Source organism: Aspergillus pseudoviridinutans (genome assembly GCF_018340605.1).
Source record: "Aspergillus pseudoviridinutans IFM 55266 DNA, scaffold_1, whole genome shotgun sequence".
Lineage (NCBI taxonomy): Eukaryota > Fungi > Ascomycota > Eurotiomycetes > Eurotiales > Aspergillaceae > Aspergillus > Aspergillus pseudoviridinutans.
In genome coordinates this window covers 1,806,392-1,828,618 of record NW_025091281.1, presented here as the reverse complement: position 1 = coordinate 1,828,618, position 22,227 = coordinate 1,806,392, and the positions used below count along the sequence as shown (strand labels likewise).

General features: G+C 49.3%; 8 protein-coding genes across 8 annotated transcripts; 5 read left to right on the top strand and 3 right to left on the bottom strand.

The window, feature by feature from the left end:
- Positions 1–75: 75 nt before the first annotated feature.
- Positions 76–1,537, bottom strand: Asppvi_000651 (uncharacterized protein; the record flags this gene model as incomplete). Its single annotated transcript, XM_043296960.1, has 2 exons — positions 76–1,414; positions 1,470–1,537. The coding sequence occupies 2 exons, from the start codon at positions 1,535–1,537 to the stop codon at positions 76–78; spliced, it is 1,407 nt and encodes a 468-aa protein (XP_043152895.1).
- Positions 1,538–4,444: 2,907 nt separating this feature from the next.
- On the bottom strand, positions 4,445–4,901 carry Asppvi_000650 (uncharacterized protein; the record flags this gene model as incomplete). Its single annotated transcript, XM_043296959.1, has 2 exons — positions 4,445–4,671; positions 4,718–4,901. 2 exons carry the CDS (start codon positions 4,899–4,901, stop codon positions 4,445–4,447), a joined length of 411 nt encoding a protein of 136 aa, XP_043152894.1.
- A 1,679-nt stretch (positions 4,902–6,580) lies between these two features.
- Positions 6,581–7,042, bottom strand: Asppvi_000649 (uncharacterized protein; the record flags this gene model as incomplete). The annotated part of the gene is made up of 1 exon (XM_043296958.1): positions 6,581–7,042. One exon carries the CDS (start codon positions 7,040–7,042, stop codon positions 6,581–6,583), a length of 462 nt encoding a protein of 153 aa, XP_043152893.1.
- Positions 7,043–8,147: 1,105 nt separating this feature from the next.
- Positions 8,148–8,657, top strand: Asppvi_000648 (uncharacterized protein; the record flags this gene model as incomplete). Its single annotated transcript, XM_043296957.1, has 2 exons — positions 8,148–8,249; positions 8,313–8,657. 2 exons carry the CDS (start codon positions 8,148–8,150, stop codon positions 8,655–8,657), a joined length of 447 nt encoding a protein of 148 aa, XP_043152892.1.
- A 3,995-nt stretch (positions 8,658–12,652) lies between these two features.
- On the top strand, positions 12,653–13,731 carry Asppvi_000647 (uncharacterized protein; the record flags this gene model as incomplete). The annotated part of the gene is made up of 5 exons (XM_043296956.1): positions 12,653–12,860; positions 12,921–13,062; positions 13,114–13,219; positions 13,345–13,405; positions 13,460–13,731. The coding sequence occupies 5 exons, from the start codon at positions 12,653–12,655 to the stop codon at positions 13,729–13,731; spliced, it is 789 nt and encodes a 262-aa protein (XP_043152891.1).
- Positions 13,732–16,344: 2,613 nt separating this feature from the next.
- Positions 16,345–16,922, top strand: Asppvi_000646 (DUF1772 domain-containing protein; the record flags this gene model as incomplete). The annotated part of the gene is made up of 2 exons (XM_043296955.1): positions 16,345–16,414; positions 16,465–16,922. 2 exons carry the CDS (start codon positions 16,345–16,347, stop codon positions 16,920–16,922), a joined length of 528 nt encoding a protein of 175 aa, XP_043152890.1.
- Positions 16,923–18,439: 1,517 nt separating this feature from the next.
- On the top strand, positions 18,440–19,463 carry Asppvi_000645 (SDR family NAD(P)-dependent oxidoreductase; the record flags this gene model as incomplete). The annotated part of the gene is made up of 2 exons (XM_043296954.1): positions 18,440–19,163; positions 19,252–19,463. 2 exons carry the CDS (start codon positions 18,440–18,442, stop codon positions 19,461–19,463), a joined length of 936 nt encoding a protein of 311 aa, XP_043152889.1.
- Positions 19,464–20,593: 1,130 nt separating this feature from the next.
- On the top strand, positions 20,594–22,050 carry Asppvi_000644 (Zn(II)2Cys6 transcription factor domain-containing protein; the record flags this gene model as incomplete). Its single annotated transcript, XM_043296953.1, has 3 exons — positions 20,594–20,725; positions 20,841–21,298; positions 21,360–22,050. 3 exons carry the CDS (start codon positions 20,594–20,596, stop codon positions 22,048–22,050), a joined length of 1,281 nt encoding a protein of 426 aa, XP_043152888.1.
- Between the last annotated feature and the right edge of the window lie 177 nt (positions 22,051–22,227).

Below are 22,227 nucleotides of genomic sequence, written 5' to 3'. Positions count from 1 at the left end.
AAGGGTATAAGTGTAGATATTCCTTATACCATAAATAAACGAAAGTATTCGGCGCAAATAAGTAATCAGCAAGGCTCACAAGGCGCCCCAGCGATCATCCACTTGTCGGAGATGTTCAAACTCGTCTGCCCACTCATCACGCATAGGCTCAATCGTGATTCCACGGTCCTTTGCAACGGCATACAGCCGGTCGCAAGCAGCTCGAGCTTCCCGAAGAACCGCTTCTGGCGCCTGGACCTCTTTCCTTCCATTCTTGTCACCTTCATAATGCAAGTCAAGCACGAAACCCAGCTTCTTCAACTCGGGGAGATAATCCTTCGACGCGAAAGACTCAATCCACTTCTCCCACTTCTTCGACTGACACAGGGATGCCGGACCCCGAAAGTAGAGGGCCGACAAACTCGGCGGCAACTTTGTATACAGGTTTGGCAGATACTCCTTGTCCTCGAAAATATCCCCCACGCTCAACCGCAGCGTCTGCAGGTTCAGCAGATGCGGGAGCACAGTCACAAACATGCTCTCTTTCGCATAGTGGAAGTCCAGCCCATGCGTCGAGCGCAGCGTCAGCGTCTTGAGATTATCAACCACATGAGGCAACGCCACCGCCATCCGGCAGAAAGCATCCAGCGCGTCGTTCTCCACAATCTCCAGCGTGTCCGTGGTGATCTGCGCGGGAGGCAGGTTCGCCGACTCCACCTGCGGATGGGGCTTGGAGTACTTGTCCGTCATCCATTGCGCCACCAGCTCAGGGATATACGTCACCTCGATCGTTCTCTTCGCCGGTGTGCCCTCGTCTAGCGTGATGTATCTCGGCGTGGCCTCGCCGCGCTCAATGGCTTCGCGATTCACGCGCTGCAGTTCTGCGTTCGTGGGGCCTTCGAATCGTAGACCAGAGGTGAAGATCAGAGCGAGATGCTTTACTCGGCCTTGGAGGATGAAGGGTGTTTGGATGACCTGGCCCGAGGCGGAGCTGATCTCCAGCCGTTCGAGGGGCCAGTGCAGGGGCATCTCTTTATCGTTGAGGCCCTCGTCGTACCCGCTGTCCAGTTCCAGGTCGCGGATGTTGGTAAAGTGCTCCCCGAGGATTGACCATTCCTTGTCCGAGGGAGTGCTTTCCTCAATTCGCAGAAAGCTGGTGTCCTGGGGGATGCTCTTGAGTTGTGAGATGAGGCTGGCTTTGTGGTCGTCCTGGTCCTCGCTGCCCGGCCCTTGCACGCGCACTGTGGGTGTGGGGGATCCGCTGAGGTTTGGGCCCTTCTGAGTAGCATCTACCGTAGCAGCGCGTAGCTGTGCGAAAGCAGGCCATTGTCTAGGCTGGCCAACGGGTTTCCTAAATGGCACTCCAATTTGTTGAGTTATCCTCCTGGAAGGAAGTGACCAAAATCGCCCCTTGAGGCAGGTGGATAGACAACGACTATGCTACTCTGGTCAGCTTTAAATTCTAATTGGGACGTCCATATAGAACTCACCATGTTGATTCTGTAGTGAGCAAGGGATGAATCGATGACGAGGTGTTGCTTCCGGAGTTGTCGTCCATATCGCCTTATCATCTTATCCTTATCGCTTATCTTATCGTAGCTTGTTTGCTCTGTTTGTCCCCATGTGTCTTTCATGCCTGAGGCAGTTCGATTTTATGGCACAATGGCTTGAGAGACTTATTGTTGACGGATTGATATCAGTCCAACAACTTCATTCACTTTACTTAGCTTTAAACATGATGACGTATCCTTAGTGAATTAATTTTATCCCTATCCCCAACCCGGAAATGTGATTGGGCCCTACAGATGACGACATTGACTTACAATGGTCAGATAGGGCTCTATGGAAGGCTATTCACTTCTTTGACTATCCTGCTCTGATGAGCTGCTGACATTCACCAGACTCAGCTGCTTGTCATTGTTGATATAAGGATATAAACCTGCCATTGCCCCCAAGCCTTGCTTCATCAATCCAAAGCAAAATGCCGTTTTCAGCCGAGACAGCTGCTGAGATGCCAGAGCAGCTCAATAATGCAACTGCATTTCTCATGCAGATGAATTCATCAAACATGTTTCTGATACTATTTCAACTTTGAACCCCCCCGAAGAGACTGTGTACAAGCAGGATCACAAACACTGAAGGGAGTCTCCCTTTCCTCCTTCGTGCCCCTGGGCATCCAGCTCGTACTTCCGAAGAACTGTCTCACTTTCGTTTCCTCTCAAGAGCACAATTGTGGAGGACGTTTGCTTTCTTTGCTAGATACTTACAGTGTCGCTTCAAAGAAATCGTATTGATTCTCAGGTTTCCTTCCTCCAAAAGAAGACATGGAACCAATTGTGATCTTCATTGCGCGTGCATCCGCGGCAATGGCATCCCTCTATGGCCAATCTGCCACGTCGAGTTGGGTATTCGTGTTTATACCGGCCGATTTACAGCCTTTCATTTACTTCGAGGTCAAGGACAGGGAAATTCTTCCTCGGTGAGTCCCGACATCTCATGTATGGAGACCATAAGAGCTGCAGACCTCTGAAATTGGTAAGCCGGGCCATTTTATTGCTCGTTCTCAACTGACCTTTCATGAGGAACTACAATGCTGAGACGAGCACATTGTGGCTTCGAATGATGGCAACTAGGCTACCATGCTCCGATGGACTCCGGAATATTACCCTCACAATTCTCTGGACTATGATTGCGGGCAAATTCTGGGGACTGGCCCTTAACGTGGCATGGACATCCAAGAAGCGATGACGCAGGTCAGCCTCACGCAGTAGATCCAATCAGCTTTGTGGCGGTATGAATGGTCTGTCAAAGGTGGATCAGCGACGCGATCTTTCGTTGATACCTTCCAAATAGAAATCTCGGATTTAGGCTGTACAGAGGATGCCATTTGAGCAATTCTTTATAATGCAGAGAAGAGCTGCCCTCCCGCCATGGCATCTCAGCGCGACGACAGGAATTACCCCGGCCCCTGCCCCCGCTTCTAAGAGTCAGTCTATCGATTCAACCTTTATGACAAGCATCTAGTGGCAATGCTAATATAGCTATAGAGCGAAAGAAATGTGGGGAGTGTGGAAATTTCCACAAAGGGGATTGCTGGCCCCTTTGTGACTCCTGCGCGCCTCGCCATCTTGGCGACTGCACCCGGGCCCGCTCGTGGTGGTTTCTCAACATTAAACAAAGTTCCATGATGAATTTCATAAGCAGCATTCTGGGAGGCTCTATGCCTCGTCCCATCATGACGCGTAGGCCGACTTAACTACTGTTTTTACTATTCATCACTCCTAACTATATAAATGCCAGATGGCCGGTGACCTGACTGTACAGCTGGACTATGGCATCCTGATTGGAACACTCTGAAAGTTTGACCACAAGCACGTAGGGATCGACAAAGATGACAATCGGCCGTGGAACACATCTAAGGGTGGTTTCCTACGTCCCCGAGATCTACGAATCGGAAATCCAGTTCGTACGGAGAGTACAACTGCGCCAGATTCCCTCTATCATCACATCCGAATCTGCCTCTCATCTGGCAGTTGACGCGCATGGCCGGTTAGAAGGCCCCTACTAAGGAGGAGAAAGGGAAATCAGTTTGCAACACACAGATAGTATACCATGTGCCCTCTTCTCAAAAGCCACGCGAGGAAATATTTGGCAGAAGGACTAGAGGACCTAAAGGGGAAGGGAGTCTAAAGAGAATCCATTACACGCCTAGGCTCACAATCCAAGCAGCCAAATTTATGATACACAGGGGGCCCCTCAGGCAATTTGGAGCTGTCGACAGTAGGGAAATAGATCAGACAGAGCATCGAATACTGATACCAAGCCTCTGACCAACTGTATCCATTCCGTCAGTGGTCTATATGAGTCAAGAGGTCGATCCTGTAAAGACGCAAATGCCTCGGTAAATAAGAGAATGCATGTAAAGCCCGCTGCATCGGCAACCTTGGTATCTATACTTCCCACGCACTGAGGTCATTAGGCACACAGAGGTCAAGAGAGGGCTTAGGGAACCCCTGGACACAAGCTTAGGAGGAGCCAAGCCTTCAAATCAGGCGCATATTGAAGGCAGAAATATATATATAACAAGTGTTGTATTCCCTGCTGTGGTGACCCTACTGCTATCATTCCTACTAGCTAGAGACGGTTGTCTTGGCGCCCTTTGGCAGAGTGGTTTGATGTATGACAACAAGTGTAGCTAACTGCTAAGCTGCCAAGTACTCCGTAGGCAGTGGAGCAGTCTCCGCATAGCCACGGTTTCCATGAGTGGCTGGGACGGAGTATGAGAAAATCCAAATCCGAATCCGCTAAGGACAAGGGCGCTTGCAGCTTTGCCCTACTCCTGGCAAGTACGTGCTTTAAATTGAAAGACTTTATGGTCTGTAGCTAAAGTACCTGGCAAGACCCGGCTTCCTATCATTAAACAAACTCGCGTGCAGGTAGAGGTGTACTACATGGCAGTACGCCTCTATCCAAACCCTTGCGAAGACCATGCTTGCTTTCCAAGCTTAGCAGCTGCATCCGCATGCTTTGCAACCACCAGCACCACACTGATCCCCGCGACTGCAGTCGCTGCTGCTTTTGCACCTGACCCAGTCTCCAAATCCATTGTTTTGGGCTGTCCAGCACCATTCACCAGAGCCAGGCTGAGCGCACGACTTGTAGCAGTATCCACCAACGCTGCAGCCGAGAGAGCTGCCAAACCAGCAGTCGCGCTTTTCGAGGCTCTTCTGAAAGGCACCCTCCGGGTGCTCCTTGCATGTTCGAACCGCATTGGGATCGACACCCTCGGGAAGGTCGGTGACATTCATAACGCCCAGGTCGCCGCAGATAGCCTCTGCCATGGCGTAGGAGAGTTTGGTGCCCGAGACGACGCTGACCATGCCGAAGGCAGTAATGGCACTGACCACTGTGGTTGCCTTCATGTTGGTGTTCTTAGAGGAAACTCTGGGCGAAGAGGAGAGAAAAGTAGAATAAACCGAAGAAGTGACTATGTTTGTTTTAAGATTGCAGTTGTCTTGAGAGGCTTGGATGATGAGGGCTGAATGGCTGTTTGTGAACTGGGAGAAGAGAGAGCTTTATACTCGCAGTTTAGGTGGTCAGATCGCCATACCTGGTAAAGTAGMCTCGTTGAGGCCGCATACTCGAGGGAACCTGGTATTGCTATTCCCGAAGCAGATGATCCCAGTCGATTCTCCAAAGCTGGCTTGCGCAAAGCCCCAAATTAATCAATACAACGGATGATAGATATAACCAACAATATTTCCGCCTGCCTCTTAGATAGGTACCCGCTTAGATTACCCACTCGTCCAAGTCAGCTCTGTCGTTCTTGTGTATGACTACTGTTGGCTATGTGTGTGCGAGTTGGGTTTACAGCTTAATGTGCTCAGAAAAAGGTCATTATTTTCGAATGATACAGATGCGATGAGCGTCAGAGACAGCTAATGTCTATTTATCCATGGGTTGAGAGAAAGTGAACGTTACTTACAGTCTCTCTAGTTATTGACAAAACGCTGACTGGAGTAAACTTGCTGCGGGCTCTCCGTCGGCCAAGACCTATGCCTGTCATCAGTAGGCTTTGACACTAATACTCTTATTGCATCGCTGACTGGCTTCTCATTAGGCAGCAGGTCCGTTGTTGTTGAGACGGTCAACGGACCGCAACACATCAATAGATGGTTCTAGACAGGCTAGCCTAGCTATTTGGATACTGGTTAAACTATGTGAAGCTCAGTATATGGCTCATTGCGGGGGGCATTCGGCGACAGCAAACATCGGTCGATAATGGGCTCTTACGGCGCAGTTATGGTGCATGTCTACTTTCACAGAGTAAGACATAGCTAAAGCAGAATTAAGCTAGCATTAAGTGTCCCTCTTAGCGCTGTTTATCTACTTCCCTCCAGCATGACTCAAGAAAGTGGGCCCTCAGGGTCCTTTCAAGGTTTTAAATGTCCCTCATCGCAAACAGGGTTACTTTTATAGGTACTGTGCATTTACTAAGGTAGAAATGGGCATGGCTTCTAACAGCCATGTCGATTTAGTCACGTTAAGGACGGTGATGATTTTCTGTCAATGCTGCTAATAATAATGCTACATCAGGCCACTTGGGCCCCACTTAGTTCACAGTGTACAACAACCAGATTGCTGCTTCCTTGTCCCATTATGTGACGTTACTAGCAAGTTATTGATTATTTGACAGGTTGAKGTAGCAAGTCTATGATACAGTATGGCACCTTGGACTATCATTTTCTACTTAGCTACCTAGTGGCGTAGGTATGTGGATAGGCTTTACGTATCCATACCTCCTCCCAGCGTGGTTGTCATATTAGTGTGCTTTTCCCACAAAGTACGGATAACTTCCGTAACATAATAATAGGGGTACAATGCGAATACGCTGTCTAGCCCAATGCTACACTCGGACGGTCGAGTATTCGAATGTCGACCCACTCGTTCTTGGGAGTTCTACTAGGAGTGTCTAAGTTTACTAGTCTTTCTTGGAGAGTCAGAAAATGAACGTAATTCTTCCAGTCTGGCCCTGGTATAAACTAGGGTACAATACATGCTCTGCACTCGACTTCAGCTGCTAGTGTCCGAATGAACGCGTCTATGGCGACTCCTCAGGAGAATTGCCTGCTCCAGTCCCTTCATGCTCTTTCCTCTTCGCCTGCGAATATGCTTCCCAACTCTGGTTCACGAGTCTCCGTCTCTCCGCAGCCTCCTCCTCGCTTGGTTTTGTCGGCAGGATTCCTGGCGCTGGATGGAATAGTGCTTCTTGACTTGTAACCTTTGTGCCGTCCACGCCATGGAAGTCCTCTTTTTGGGCCTGGTCAAAGGGCATAACGTCTAGAATATTCTTAATCTGTTCGGGGTCGAGGCCGCGCGCATCGACAACCTCGTAGTCACCTGAGATCGTACGCAATACGCCATCCTTGCCGAGGTGGGTGAAACCCTTGCCAGAGGGATCGCGCTTCATGTATTTCACGAAGTCAGGGAGTTTCTGGACATCCATCGTGTTAGCTCTGTATTCTGGGATACTGGTCTTGGTCGAGATGTCCGAGAACTCCATGTATCGCAGTACATGGGTCTCTCTCAGACTATTGCTTACCCTGCAGCTCATATTGGAATCAGTATCAGTAGATTTTGATGACCGGAATGTCTCAACAGACGTCAAATGTTATTAAATATATTAGTCCTAAGGACCCTCGCCAAGTGGGGGGTTGATGGCGGCGCCGAGGTCCACTTCTTTAGGCAAATTCGGTTGGGTTATGATTTTCGGCCCAAACTGTTTGGGATCGATCTCCGGAGTCCCGAGTAGTACTTTTGTCGGAAACTTGTCTTCACCGAAGGGCATGAATAGGTAACTAACTAGTTATTGTCCGGGGCGGGGAAGCACTAAGGTTGCCTGTTATTTACTCTATCATAACGCTATTATTCATTAAAAAGGTGCCTCCCCATTTGTCGTTAACTAGAATCCCCGAATCCCCTCTTGGCACGCGTAAGCGTAGGCCATTTCAGTCTGGATGATCGCCTGCGGGAAAGATACAGCACATTAAGGGAGAGACTGAGAGACTAACAAGAGCAAGATTCAGCATTCTTCATGCTCAAGTTGCAGTGGAAATGTATACATTAAGTTAGGCAGGGTTGATAATAATTTGTTGGTAGGTAGAACCAACACTGCCAAGGTAAAGCCATGTATTTGATCAATAAGAGTAATAGTCTCGTACTCATGTTGGGGACTGAACTGTATGATCGTATGATACTGATAATGATGATGATACCCATCCTAGAGAGCCTTTCTTAGAGCATTTAGCGTCATTCTAGTCTTACTTCTGAAAGCAATTTTGTGCTTTAGGCGGGTAACACCGCCCCAAAAGAAGCATACCCTCACAGGCGCATCCATACTAGTGAACCAGGGTCCCTGTGCTAGGACCAGCATAATTCAAAGAAAGAAAATAGGATGAGAGAAGCGTCTTCGGAGTGTCCGGATTGGCCCCGTAACGAGACGCCAGAGTCCAACCTCCCTCCGTACAGTAGTTATAGTAGTATATATATCAGAGATCGTCTTAAAAATATAGTCTCAAACAATCTTTGAATCCATTCACTTCATCCTAGCAACCTGATAGACACTCATTCCTTTTCGCTTTCCTCTGGCTCTTTCTCTGCAGAACACAATGAAGGTCCCATTCTCCAGCGTTCTACTCGCGACGTTGGCTGTCACCCCTTCCCTCGGGTCTCTTTTCGAGCACCAGAGCGACGTATTAGCTGCTATCAAGGTACGGCTTCACATCCAGGTCCTTTTGCTGGGTTCTACCAATTAGCTGACAATATATAACAAGGACCTTGCCAGAGACCCCAATTCCCGAGGCTGGATCCAGCTCAGCGATACCGGACACAGGATTCAGAGCGTCAACGGAAAGGGAGTAGTCCTGGACGAGATCCAGTTGACTGCTGCGCAGGAAGCTGAACTCCGCAGTTCGTTCGCCGCGCAGGTGGACCAGATCATGGCTCATTCAGATTCCTCACCCGCGTTTACTAAGGAGGAGCGTTCTCTTCTCGACAAGAAAAGTCCCGGTTGTGCGGACTGGGCTAGTCTCTGTGACGAACCCTATGACTGCTACAAGTGGAACTGCGATGACTGCTTTAAAATCAATCCTATTGGGTCGTGCTACAGCTACTCTTGAAAGTTGCAGTACAGGGCCACAGATAACTGCCATCCTCTCGCAAAGCATCTCTCAGCCGCGGGAGGGAAGCTTGGCTGGACCCTCTCCTGTTACTTTTGAATACGTATGGTATGCCTGGGGGAGACAAACGAAGCAGGCAATATTGTATAGGTTTCTGGGGCTTTCTGCGATTCAATTGAAGATACTGGTATAAATTGTTATTGATCGAATGTAAGGCATCATTTTCCCGACTAGAAATCCAGCCGCATTATAAGTCAGCGCCATGTCGACAAAATGGAACACTTTGAGGGACTTGCATGGCAAATTGCTTTGCTGCGTTGACAATCTCTATCTGGTATGTCCGGTACTCCTTGTTTGTAGAGGTGTTGTCAGAGTCCTATCTCCCCTGTGCGCATCTGGATGATGGTTGTACTAATTGCCTGGTGAAGGCTCTGGTGGACTCTTAGTACCTGCTTTAGTGAGGTTAGTGTTAGGTTGTAAACTGTCCTGCCATGGGGGCTGGACTGCTAGTCTTATTCCTACTAAATATTTACTATCTCTCTTATTATTAAATTTCATGGCTGTTTGGAGGAGTCTCTGATGTGCTAATTGGAGTATAGTCTCATTGGTTATAATTTCCTTCCTCCTGTTGCGCTGGGTATTGACCTGCTGCTATCCGCTTGCTTCTTTTGCTACTGTATTAGCTTGTTTATTTCTCTTGAGGCCCCTATGTGAGGGTATTCATCAGAAATGTATGATGAGTGTATGTATATGCTTTATCTAAGGCAACTAGGATAGTCTCTAGGATATATTGCCCTGACTGCTGCGCTGGGTTTTCTAGTGCTTGTTATACTGCTTAGTTATTAGTGAAAATTATTGCGTGTTGTATTTAGCAGAATAGGATAATTATTAGGGCTAGTAAGATCCCTGTAATTTAGTGGTGTAGACTTGCTGCCCTGGGTTATTCTCCTATATATACTAATTATGTCTTGTAATACTAGGGGCAGACTGCTACTGCTCTAACTCTGCTCTTTATGCCACTGCTATCTATGTACCCCGCTATTATAGATTAGCTGTGCTTTATTACTGCTCTATACTACTCTGTGTGATTTCTGTATTCTTATTAATTATTACCTCTAGTGGCATCCAGTATGGCGCTGTGATGAATAGTTAGATGCTCTGCAGGCTTAAAGCATATTTACCTAAGTTTATAGATAACTAGCTTGTTAATCCCTTCTAGAGGACTCCACTCCTATAGGCATCAGCTGGAGTGTATATGTCCCTGTATCCTAGACTCATTGCTATGTGCTCTTATTATCTCTGTGGTCTTACTTGTCTAGATCCATAGAAAGAATACTATTAGCTACTTCTCTAGTACCTGTTGCATGGGGAGCAGGTGAGTCTATGTTTAATACTGTTATTGCCATGGCCCTAAATAATTTGATTTAAATCTGAAGTTAGCAGAGGTCATTCTGCATTAAGCATATACCAGGCAGAGCATCCATAGAGGATTGCAGGAATTATAATTGCTTGCTAGATCTAGTATAACTGTGGTAGACCTGCTCCCCATGTGCTTCCTGCTAGTGTTGCCAGAGGTACTAGGAGAGGGGTAGTTTTCTCCTGGATGTGCTTGATCTGTTCTTCCTATCTAAGTGCTAAGTTTAGAGTGATGCCTAAGTATGTGGCAGTGTGGGTGGGCTGGACTACTATGTCTTTATGTTTCTGTTGTATTGAATCTTGCCCTGGATTGGCTGAATTGGATGAGCTGGTACTTCGCCGGTGAAAACCTTGGCCTGTGTGTCCTAGCCTAGCTCTCTGCTCTTTAGTGTGCCTGTTCTAGCTTTTGGCTGCTTTGTTCTGCTGACGTGCTCCTGGTACAGGCGTTGAGAGTAGTGAGCCATATCAACGCCCCTATATATGACGCGATTTCCAACGAGGCAGATGGCGTCAGCAGATAGACACCGACACTGCTAGCACACTGTTACACATTGTATTCGACCCACAGCACTGGCCCTTTCGGTGATTCTAGTTCTGGACCAGGCCAGAGACGAAGGAACCGCGGAGACATTTTTATGTCCGGTCCAGTATGTGTATCCAACTCTACTGCTATTACCTTCACGTACGGACTTCTGTATCCTATCATAACTCCACCAATCCCGATTCTGGCCCCTCTGATATCGCGATTAACGCCTCACAGCACGCTCTCATACTTGTCAATATGGACCGTACGATCGACGCCCCTTCCCGAGTTGGAGAGACTGGATCATCTCAGCGCAAGGGTTGAAAGACGTGTCCCAGCTTTCAAAACCACCCGGTTCAACTGGAGAATTTTCAGAATGCATCCGAGCAGGATAGAGCTCATCTAGTTGAGTCTAGCAGCGACAAATTTATGCGAAAGGGTCAAGATTTAGTAAAGAGAACAGCAAGGCAGAGCAACCAGCAAGGTTGCACACTGGCTATTGAGCATCAACGCTATCTAGTATGATGGCAATCCGGCGTGGGATGATAAGTCTGGGATAGATTCAACAGTTTTTGAACAGCGATGGCGCCAAGGTGATATTAAAAGGTTCGGTATTAGCTCAATACCTAACATTCCAAAATAGAGTGGCGCAAACACCGGTGACTACTCGATTCTACCATTAAGTTTACATCGATCATTTGATATTTCGCTTTAACCTCCTTCTCTTAGCAGTGCCCTTTCCAGTCAAGTGTCTAATCAGTTTGGACCAGTTCTGTTGGCCGTTGCATAAAGCTCCAAGATCCAGCTAGTTACGGGACCATTCTGTAGACTCCCCAGTCACTTTGGCGGTAATCATTGATGCTGGCGCTGTACGTACGGGAGGCAAACACGCAATTGGAAAATTAGTTCACTTTCTCAATCCCAGATCATCGAAACCTACAGGTCTCGAAATAAGCTCAATGAGGCAAGTGACTATTTGCAATAGAAGCCGGAATCCAAGACGCGAGATTCTTAGTGAATCTCGTGAGCGACCGGTCCTCCGGGATAGACTGCCCGAGCCATCTCCTGAGTTGCTCCTGTGCGGAATGGCAGTTATTATTGCGTGAATCATACTTGATCTCTCGCGTATACACCTCCAAGAAGTTGCGCGCTTCGTCAACGGTGCAGATTCTACTGACAGCTTCGCCACAAAGCTGCTTTGTCCATTTCATACCGGCCATAGTTATCACTTGGTGGCCGTCAAGAACTTCGTCGACAAGAACTTCAACTTCTTGGAAGCCTATTGTCGATTTGCGCGAGTCAGCTTCGGGAAAGTTACCAACAAGAGCACCAAGAGACTTCACCGTAAGTCTCCTTTATACTTAGAGAAGGTCATCAATAAATAATAGTAAACCATACCAACAGCCTCATTGCCAACTAGTCTTTCAATAAGAAAGTACCTGCCATCGCGGGTAAGGAGAAGCAGCCCCGAATGTGCAAGGATATCTCGCCCGAACAACATTCCATCTAGAGCTCGGCGAACGACAAAGGTGCGGTCAATTTGCTATTTGAGGGTGTCAGCATGGTCACCCAGCAGACGAGCGGGTTGGATCGGAGTAGTACATTTCCAGCCATTATACCTATGCCTATAACCTGAGGAGTCGTGTTTGCTACAGATAGTAGTGCTCCGGGTGGCACAACCATGAAAGTATCAGCCGTTGACCACCAGGATTACCCCTCTTTTCTAGGTAATTGTGGAAATGCAATGCACTATGGCTGTGGAGCACGTGGCTATATATTTGGCTTGTTTAGGCAGCCCTTGATGGACATAAGAGCTTTAGATTGCGAATATGCAATTACCTCTCCCTAATGCAGTACAACATTGAGACTAGGAATCTGAATTTATCGTAACTATCGCAGAGCGCTTGCTACAGTGATCTGACTGACGGTCAGGTGAGTCGAAGCGGGGTTGCCCAAGAAGAAGCTGGGCGCTTAGCTATAAACCGGGACACGCTGAAGGAGCTACATTCTCTTTCCGTCATCTTTCCCGAGCTTGCTCTTCAACACTCACACCATAATGAACGACTGTACCTCTCACCAGCCGGCCGCTTGTGCAGAAGGCTTTGGGGTTAGCGATCCTTCCAGCTACCAAGGCGCGCCAGTCCACAGTGCTGTACCGGCTACAGAGGAAGAATGGAAAGCCCTCTTAAAGAACAACACCTCTTGTTTGAAGGGGATTATCGTCTCGCGACAGGGGGGTGTTCCAGAGATGGCTCAGTATACGGGTCTGTCCATCACCAGTTGCAGTTCGTGGGGCACCTTCTAACGCCAGTTAAATCCTTTAGCTTTCGAATTCAATTACGGCGCCAAGGGACCCCAACACGTCCAGGACGAGAAGACCGAGATCCAAACTATAAGGATTGAGAGCGAGAGCGAATGTCAGAGTATTCATATGGGCATCTCTCAACAAGAGCTGGAGGTTTTTATGTAGTGCCTCTACATCACTGTGGATGGAATTGCCTCTGACTTGATGCATAGGAAGACCATTGCTGCAGACGGTAGGCTGGACTTTCGGGCTCGACACGCATCTTTCAATCAACATAAGCAGTCATCCAAGACGCAGAAGCTAGAAATCTCACACCGGGTTAGTATAGCGCGTATTGAGTTCACAGCAAGCGACCTCTAACATTTATCACTCGCCAGCATCCAAAATTCATTCTTTTCTTGGATCAAAGGTCCCTGGCGATAACTGAACACTGCAAGTCTCAGCTTACGTCTCTCAAGGGATCTGACGACAAGAGACAAGCTCTAGCATTTTTAGAAGACTTCGGTACGCCAAAATGGAACTTCTTTATAGCCGCTAGATGAAAACTAACTTCTTAAGGCGAGGGATTTGCAATGCAGGCCACTATTGGTGGCCGTCTTTTCCACAGTGAAAACGTCAGCATGTTAAAAGGCAACACTCTAGAACAGAGAGAAAACAGTTTAAAAATTGCGGCCAAGGCATCGTTGTCCTCCAAAGATTCATTGTCTAAGGGGGCTTCAATTACCTCGGGGACACAAACACTTCACACAGACCGCTCCCAGATTAGATCCGTATCTGAAGGCATGTTTTGGTGCGGTGTTGGGGGTGACCCATGTCTATACGAGGAGTAAGTCTTCTAACCAGCTCAATTACGGGCATTTGAGAATAAGGTCTAATTTCCTACGTTCATGAACTTAGCCCTAGAGCGTGGATGCTTTCCATGAAAGAAGATAAATCCAGATGGAAAATCATTGAGGTATGTTGGTGGCCATTATGATAACGCGGACACATTAATAAGCCAGGACAGAAGAGGCACATCGTATCACTCCCAGTGGCCTTGGGGAGATTCAGTGGCTTTGAATGGGTCCCAGAGAAATTTGAACAACTACTAAAACCCGCGGTCCCGAGTGTGCCTCGCCTGGCCCTACCCGATGATTCACATATTGGCCTATCATCTTTTGCGATCACTAGCCGATTAACAATCTACAACAACAAGGATTGGCGTGTGGTCGCGTTTCAGGATGAGGCAGGATGTATCAAATATGGCTTTATTAACACATCAGAGGATCGATCTATGACAGATGTTCTCTTTGTAGACGCAATTGCCCGTGCACGTCTCAACACCCCTCTCCTTATATGCCCCAGGACCCTACGTAACAGACTCAGGATTATATATGTGACCGAGGACGGATTCCTGGCAGACCAAGTCTTGCATGAAGGCACTGGTGCCTGGGATTATGGGCCTCTCATTGACCATCGACTTGAAGTCGCCCCCCACTCAAATCTCGCCAGTTCTGCAGAAGATGGATATACAGAAGATGGACTTTCCGTTTGCTTCGAAGACTCGAAGGGGAATCTGTGCCTTGTTAATCCAGATAAAGGTACAGAGTGTCTGAATCACGGCAGGGACCTCAATTTCCTGCCAGGAACAGCTCTGACAATCAGAAGCTGGGAGAGTTACACAGGGCCACTTGGCTTGGGACCTGTCAATAATCATCTGGCGGTTGGTTTCCAAGACCGAGATGGGAGACTGATGTCGCTCCAGAGACAGACGGGAGTAAGCGGCTGTACCAACTGGATTTTATCACAAATCGTCCCCCCATCTGTCTCGGAGGGTCTTCCCTTCAAGCCATGGACTCGAAGCAACTGCCTGTTCTCGCTTCGCCCAGGTTCTCCGCCACAAATCGAGCACGTTCTCTTTCCTGATGCATTAAACCAAATAGTGTGCCATGCTCGCGACAACACTGGGTGTTTGGTCAGACATTCGAATCCAGTCTGTATGATCTGGGAAAGGTCTCGATATGCATATAAGGATCGAGCCTTGGTATACATGTCGTTAAATGGGCAGGTCGAATGCACAGAACTGCATGGGGATCCTCTCACCACAAGAACACGGGCTATCTTCCAACTTCGGTGCCTAAAACGACACCATTCTCAGTTTCATCGTACGTTGGGTGAAATACATTGGTAGAGACGGCTGACTTTAGCTCTTAGTCAACTACAAAAATTTTTTCCTGATATTGATAACTAAACTAATGCTCTGCAACTCTAAACTAAGGACTGGCGTGCAAAAGGCACTTGATCATGCCCTTGAAATTATGTCACAATTACTCAGGGAGCTATTTGAGAAACTATTCAACTGCTGCCCAGGCTTGACCGACCTAGCTGTTAAACTTAACCTCTGTGACGGCGATCGGTGCTTAGAAGAATGTGAACATGGTCGTCAAGATACCCAACATAATTCAATTACTGCCTCTTCTAAAAAAAGTCAGAATTAGTTCGCCTTTGGACCTTGTTGATCACCAGGCCGGACTCATGAGTCTTAGGTTTAAAGCTCGGGTAGCACTAAATAATTTTCGCTTTTTCCTTCCTCTGTTTTCTAATCTTCTCTACAAAAGGAGGGCCTGGTAGAGGCATGTCACACGCCTGAACCTAACACTAGGGCTGATCGGTGCAACATCAGATGTTGCTCAGATCTGTGGAGTTGGGTTTATTCAGAACCTACATGGCGGTGGTTGACTAGAAGGGAAGCGGTTACACCCCAGCAATTCCTTACATTTCCAGTTTTTTGTCTCCATGCACCAAGCTGAAGAAGATCAGTGGTGCCCGTGCACAGAAAGCAGGATCATAAGGAAATGGCGAAGATCTTCAGGAACGTGGAATGGTTCAATGCCAACTGCGGGGAGAAGATGTCTCCATGCACCAGAATGAACATTATCGATGCTATGGACGAAGTATCTAGCTACTTGAGAAAGACGCCATTGAATCAGAATATCTCCTGGATTATGCGCGCACAGGGGGTTAAGCTGGAATTTAACACGGCGTCTGTGGACTTGAAACTTGTAGAATACTATTCTAGTAGCTCTGCTAGACTTTATACCACTAGATCACTTCTATTTCTAGTTACCATGATACCCATGTGCTTATTGCTTGGCTCCACACTCTTGGACTCTGACGGCCCCCAAAGCCGACCGTGCGAATCCGAAAGTACCCTAGATGAAGAATGGCACGATCTTACTATTGGTAAGCTTAATATGCAGGAGCTGGCACGCCTAACGTGTCATCAGTTAGTGGTTTCAAATGCAGCAGTCTCATGACCTATCCAAAGTCAAATCCGTCCATGTCGTCATAACCCCGTCTTACTTATAAGAAGCTCCCACCCCCTACCTTACCCAATATCCATCAACCCAAGTGTCAATTTCCATTATTCTCTATACTGAAAACCTACAACTGTAATTGACACAATGAGCGAATATCCGACCGCGTTCCGCGCAGCTCAAGTCCTAGGCTTGACAGGCGCCGCCTGGCTCTCAGGTCCTTCCCCCATCCGCAAAACACAAATAGCCAGAAACTGACAGAAACAGGCAATATGTTCGCCCTAAGCCTTATCACCACCCCGGCCCTCGTCCAATCCCTCCACGAAAAACAAGTCACCCCGTCCACCGCTGCCAAATTATGGGCCAACATCTACAATACCGGCAAGTTGCAGAACCCGCCCATCGCGGCCGCGACCGCCGCAGTCTTGTTCTACCTGGCCTGGGCTGTCCGTGATGGAACGGCATTGTCGCTGTTGGTGGGGCCGAATAGTAGTTTGTTGTATGCTGCTTCGGGGGCGTTGACCGTGGGTATTGTTCCGTTTACGCTTACGTTTATGATGGGGACGAATCGGGAGCTGGAGGCAAAGGTGGGGTCCAAGGATGAGATTGAGGCGACGAGGACGGAGGTCGAGTCGCTTTTGGAGAGATCGGGGGTGCTGAATGCTGTGAGGGGAGGGTTGCCTCTGGTTGGGGCGGTGGCTGCGGCGCTTGCTGCGATTGCTTGATTTCAGTCTGCTCGTATATTATTAGGAGCGGAGGTCTGTTATGCTAAGCATTGAGTTTTGTCAAATGGCGCTCGTGGCGTTGTCATGTTGTTTATTCCATGTGATAAAATTATCAGATTTCTCTTCTCTTTCCGCACTAGGCAATTTTTTTTTGTGAATTAATGAGAAAGAAACATGTCCCTCGATGGAACATGTTGGAACGGGGATTCCCAGTCATCATCAATGCCGCGGTTTTCATCCTAACCCCCCAGACACGGAGTGAACCTCTAAATCCTTCTGCTTATGACCTCCCCGACTGTCTTTGTCGCTGGCTGCAGGGGATGAGGTCCCTCTCGCGGTGTCGCGAAGATGAAGATGAGCCGTCTTCCGCTTAAACTTCTTTGTCTACCTCCCTCGACGGAGATGGCGAGTGGGTTGTCCTCTATCTCAGCACAGAGATAGTCAGGGTAATCCCGGCTTGGACTGGCGGCTCAGGGGCTGCAGCCCGGCGCGCATTGGCAGAGGCACTTGATTGCAGTCATTCTTCAAGCGCTCGCAGCGCTTGCGCTTCTGGTTTTGCACGCGGCAAAAGAGCCCTTGTGCTGCTTTCCGCAGAAAAAGTCGCTCACACTATCAACGGGGCCTTCAACAACGCTTTAGCTCTGTCATTACGCCCGGGCCGTCCCACTCCCGTTGCCCGGACGCCTACGAGCAGTTGCGCCTTTACAATTGGTCTTTTCGGGGGGTTTTCATGTCTTTTCGGAGTAATGGGGAGAGCCCATCTCAAGGCTTCCAAGGCATCTTCTTGAGGCTGCAGGTTGACCGGATTACACGCCTTGCGACGAATTGTTAGTGTGTGGATGTGTGGATGGGTAGCTACTCGTGAGTCATGTGTAGGCAGCAAGCCAGAACCTCAATGCCACACTCGGAGTGGAACTGATAATAAACGGGCTGTATTGGTCTTGGGGGGGTTTCAATGCAGGAATCTCGGCCAGTCTCCCATTAGGCCGTCGGAAAACTGAGATGCGGGCCTTTTTCCGCAGCATCGGGGGATTTGCCAGCCTAAGCTCAGGTACCCACAGCGAGCACCACCCCTGTTTTGTCGCTGTATCTACAGTGTTCGAGGATGTGTGGTTGATTCTGAAATCACTAGCACTCTAAAATACATCGCTTAACCCAGGCAACGTTCTCGGGGGTCGGGACTTATACTTGCCGACCGCCGCCATCTTGAGATTGATACGGACCACTACAAGCCCCACACCAGGTGCTTCCGCCCACTCATTCATGTTGGTTGCAAGCAGATGCGTGCATGAGTACATGCTGGTATGTAGTAACTTTGGTAGCTCCTAATGGCCGTACAGTCAGTGACCAGGCTGAAGCGCCGTCTTGCCGTGCCTACTGCTGCTTATCCACACTGAGTGATCCCATTTTACGTCAGGAGATAGTGATCCATTTGACTATTTACATGGTCACTCTCCCGCACTACAGGCACTGCAACCAAAACACGCAAAGATAAATAGAGCCCACAGTCTGAGACAATGGCAGCGCCACCGCCCTCGTACACCAAGGTCACTCACTCTGCCACATATGCTGGCATCGATCCAACTCAGCCCGGCCTCTCCACTGCGGGCAAGGTTGTGGTGATCACTGGCGCATCTGGGGGCATTGGCCAGGCCACAGCCTCATCCTTTGCTGCGTCGGGTCCACGAGCCCTTATCCTTCTCGGTCGACGCGCCGACGCCCTGGCGGAAACCGCGAGGATTGTTCGCGCCAGCCACGCAGATGTGACGATTCAAACTCACACGGCTGAGCTGTGCGACGCTTCGAGCGTACGTAATGCCATGAACAAAGTGGCTGCCGAGTTCGGCGGCATCGACATCCTCGTCCATTGTGCCGGCGTCCTGGCCCCCGTTGTTCCCCTTCTGGAGGCCGATCCAGCTGCTTTCCTGGACGGTTACAAGACTACCGTTGTCGGTACGCTGGTGACGGCACAGGCCGTCGTCCTGGCAAACAAGACAGTCACAGCCAAGGAGGACAAGGCAGTCACCTTTATCAATCTAACCACGGCCGGCATCCTGTTCCCCCCTTTCCCCGGCATGGGCGCCTACGTGAGCAGCAAGATGGCCGCCGTCAAGCTCTTAGAGGCCTTTGCCGCCGAGAACCCGCAAGTTCGTCTTCACAATGTGCATCCCGGCCTCCTCAAAACGGCCATGTCTGCCAAGCTGGCCGAGACGATCAAATTGCCATATGCGTATGATGACAGTAAGTATAAACTGGTCCTGTCCTTTGTGCCAGTCTGTCTCTGTATCCAAGTAGCTAACGATCGTTCTTTCTTTTTTTCCTTTCGCAGTCTCGCTTCCCGCCGATTTCCTTGTCTGGATTGCCTCCCCTGAAGCCGAGTTTCTCAAAAATAAGCTCGTCTTTGCCTCTTGGGACGTTGATGAGCTCAAGGGTCGCAAGAAGGAGATTGTCGGTGGCCCTCCCGGAACTGGTGAGCTCTGGCTCGGCTACCACGGATTCCCACGATTTATGGCTGGCCAGCCTTTGCCAGGCACCCAGTAGACGACCGGTAGTCACCATCTCAGACTGAAGGGACTGTGCATGCGCGCGTCAAATAGCTATCTGTCAATGAATCAGTTGCTCACATAATATAGCTGGAGTATTTGATCTATCTTTTAGACCCCCGCTGGTAGAAGAATCCTTTCATAATTGCCTCCATGCACTAAGAATATGAAAGGAGGATTACTGCCAGGGCCTTTCAGAGCACAACAGCTTTCTAGGCTGAGTCACAAGGTAGACATCCAGAGGTATCATCCAGGGGACGAAAACCAACAGAAACTAGAAAATAAACAGTGTTTATTGGACGCGGACGGGTAAAGTCTAACCTGCAGTAGCTTTGCGGGTGAACCGTGGTACTGGGACCATCAGACCAATCAGAAGCGCCTTTCTATGCGGCGAGCTCTTTTTGGACGTGGATACACAGAAAGTTGACACTTCCACCTTTAGTGCTTATTCTTACTTGTTTGTCCTTGGCCAGCCCCTAGACCTGCATTTGCCTAATGTAGGCAAGGACGTGGCTCTTCGGAAGACAAGGATTCTCGTTATATTGTGTCAGGCTATCTATTCTTCTTCCCAATAGAGAGCAAGCTCGTAGCGCTTACGCCAAGTCATCACTATTGAGATAACCCTGAGCCAGTTGATAATAGTAGAGACTGGTGGGGGTTGGCAGCCCGTGCATTCACTCATATATTCGAGTGCTATTTATTCTCACATTCTTCCCCAAGAAGCATCTCAACTCAAATAGTCAGACTGCGGGCAGGATCATAGTCAGATTGCTTTGAGCCAAGCCAAGAACAAAGTGAGGGCGGATAGAGGTCTAAATCCTTCCAAGCAGACACCAGATTAGCCACAAATCATATTCACCCTGCTCTGCGGGCGTCTCCTAATACTACCTTATGTACAAGTTCAGACAGGAGTTATCTTACGCGCTTGGCATCCAACGCAATCCCCCGCCCCCGCGATCCACCCCGGTTGGATCTGGACCTCCCCCAAGGCTGAAGCCGTCACTACTTGAGGCCGCCTATCCCACCATGGCATAGATTTCAAAGTTAATAAAAACAGCCACTTCGCGTTTAACTCAGCTTTCTCTCCCAGCTAGACGACCTCTCTCCCACACAAAGTCGAATTCCACAATGTTTGGAACTCTGCGCTACCTGCCCGAGAACAAGACTGGGGAGTTCCTCGAGCGTGAATCAGGGGTGGTGGGAAAAGCGCCGACCAACAAACCTCAGCACTCGGCCTGCGATAATTGCAGGGTAAAAAAGGTATGGATGATTTCTAGTGCTGCCCAAAAAAAAGGTCTTGCTTAATATATTGCAATCACCGCCCCCAAATTCCAAACCAATTAACCGGGGACCATTCATAAACGCGCCCAAATAGATTCGCTGCAGTGGCCGAAGAGCGGGATGTTCGCGGTGCAAGACCCTTTCCCTCCCCTGCAGCTATACCCACGTCCCCACGCGGAAATGCAAGAGGAAGCCAGCGCCCGACTCGCAGAAAAAGGACCGCAATAATGAGAACGAGAGCTGTCTGGGGCCTAGCGCGGCCCCCGGCCGATCTCCCGCAAGGGAGGATGCAGCCACAGCTGTGGTGCAGCCCTCCCTATTGACCATGGAACCACTACCGCATACAGTAGACKAGAATTACATCAGGCTGGACAAGGCAATGCACCGGGTGCAAGGGAACTCCGACTTGGTGCTGGATCCGATGTTGAAGGAGATCTCGACCTGGTCCAGTTGTCTCGACTGGTCTCCAGGAGGGGAGGGCACATACATGCCGGACTCCGACTATCCGATGACAGGGAATCCACACCTCCCCGCCGATCCCTTCCCTGCTGGGTAGGTATACTAAACACCGTACTCTTGTCGGTCCAGAAATAAAATTACTGATGGACGACAGTTACCCTGGGTTGGGAAATACTGTACAGCCGCCGCCGCCCATTGCCCGTGGGTTCACCCTACCGGATCTGCTTCCGACTCCACCGTTGACCCATATCCTTGCCTCCACCGGGAGCGCAAACCGATCAAGTGAGAATACTTGCGAGATTGCTATGGAAGAGCAACCTTCGTGCTCATGCCTGAACTCGGCCGTTTTCCTCCTGGACGAACTGGAGTCGCCCCATGATGACAGGGGCCCCGGCGAGCAAGGGAGTCTCGACTCAATCCTTTCGATTTACCAGGCGGTGCTCCTCCTGTGCAAGCGCATGATCAACTGCGACGCCTGCCCACGGAAGTCGGAGAATATGATGGTGCTCACCATGGTGCTGGAGCGATTGGCCATTCTGTGCGGGGAGGCGATTGACGCTTTTATCGCCCGGAGGGAAGCCAACGGGCCTGGGCCTGTCGCCATGATGGAGAAGCAGCCGTTGGTCCTGGGCGAGTACGAGATCGAGGGGGGAGACTACGAGGTCATGATGGGGATGCTAGTGACACGGCGGCTGTCGGAATTAGAAAGCCTGTTAGCACGCATGAAGATGATCAGCTCCCTCACCCGCCGCGCTCACCAGCAGGCCAGAATGGCGCGCGTGGATCAACATGTTCAGAACTTGTTTCGGAAGCTCGCTTCCGTCTGCCCTCTGGTCTCCGAATGAGCTGGAATGGCACAGGGATGTGGCCGTGCATCTCTGGTGGGTTAAGCTCAATCTCAAGACGCAGGTGCTTCCACGGCCAAATGCGTGTGAAGGTGTAAGGTTGAATAGACAGCCTTGTGCTACGTGGAGAACATTGAACCTAGTCGAGAGTAAAAGTGATAGCATATCATGAACAGA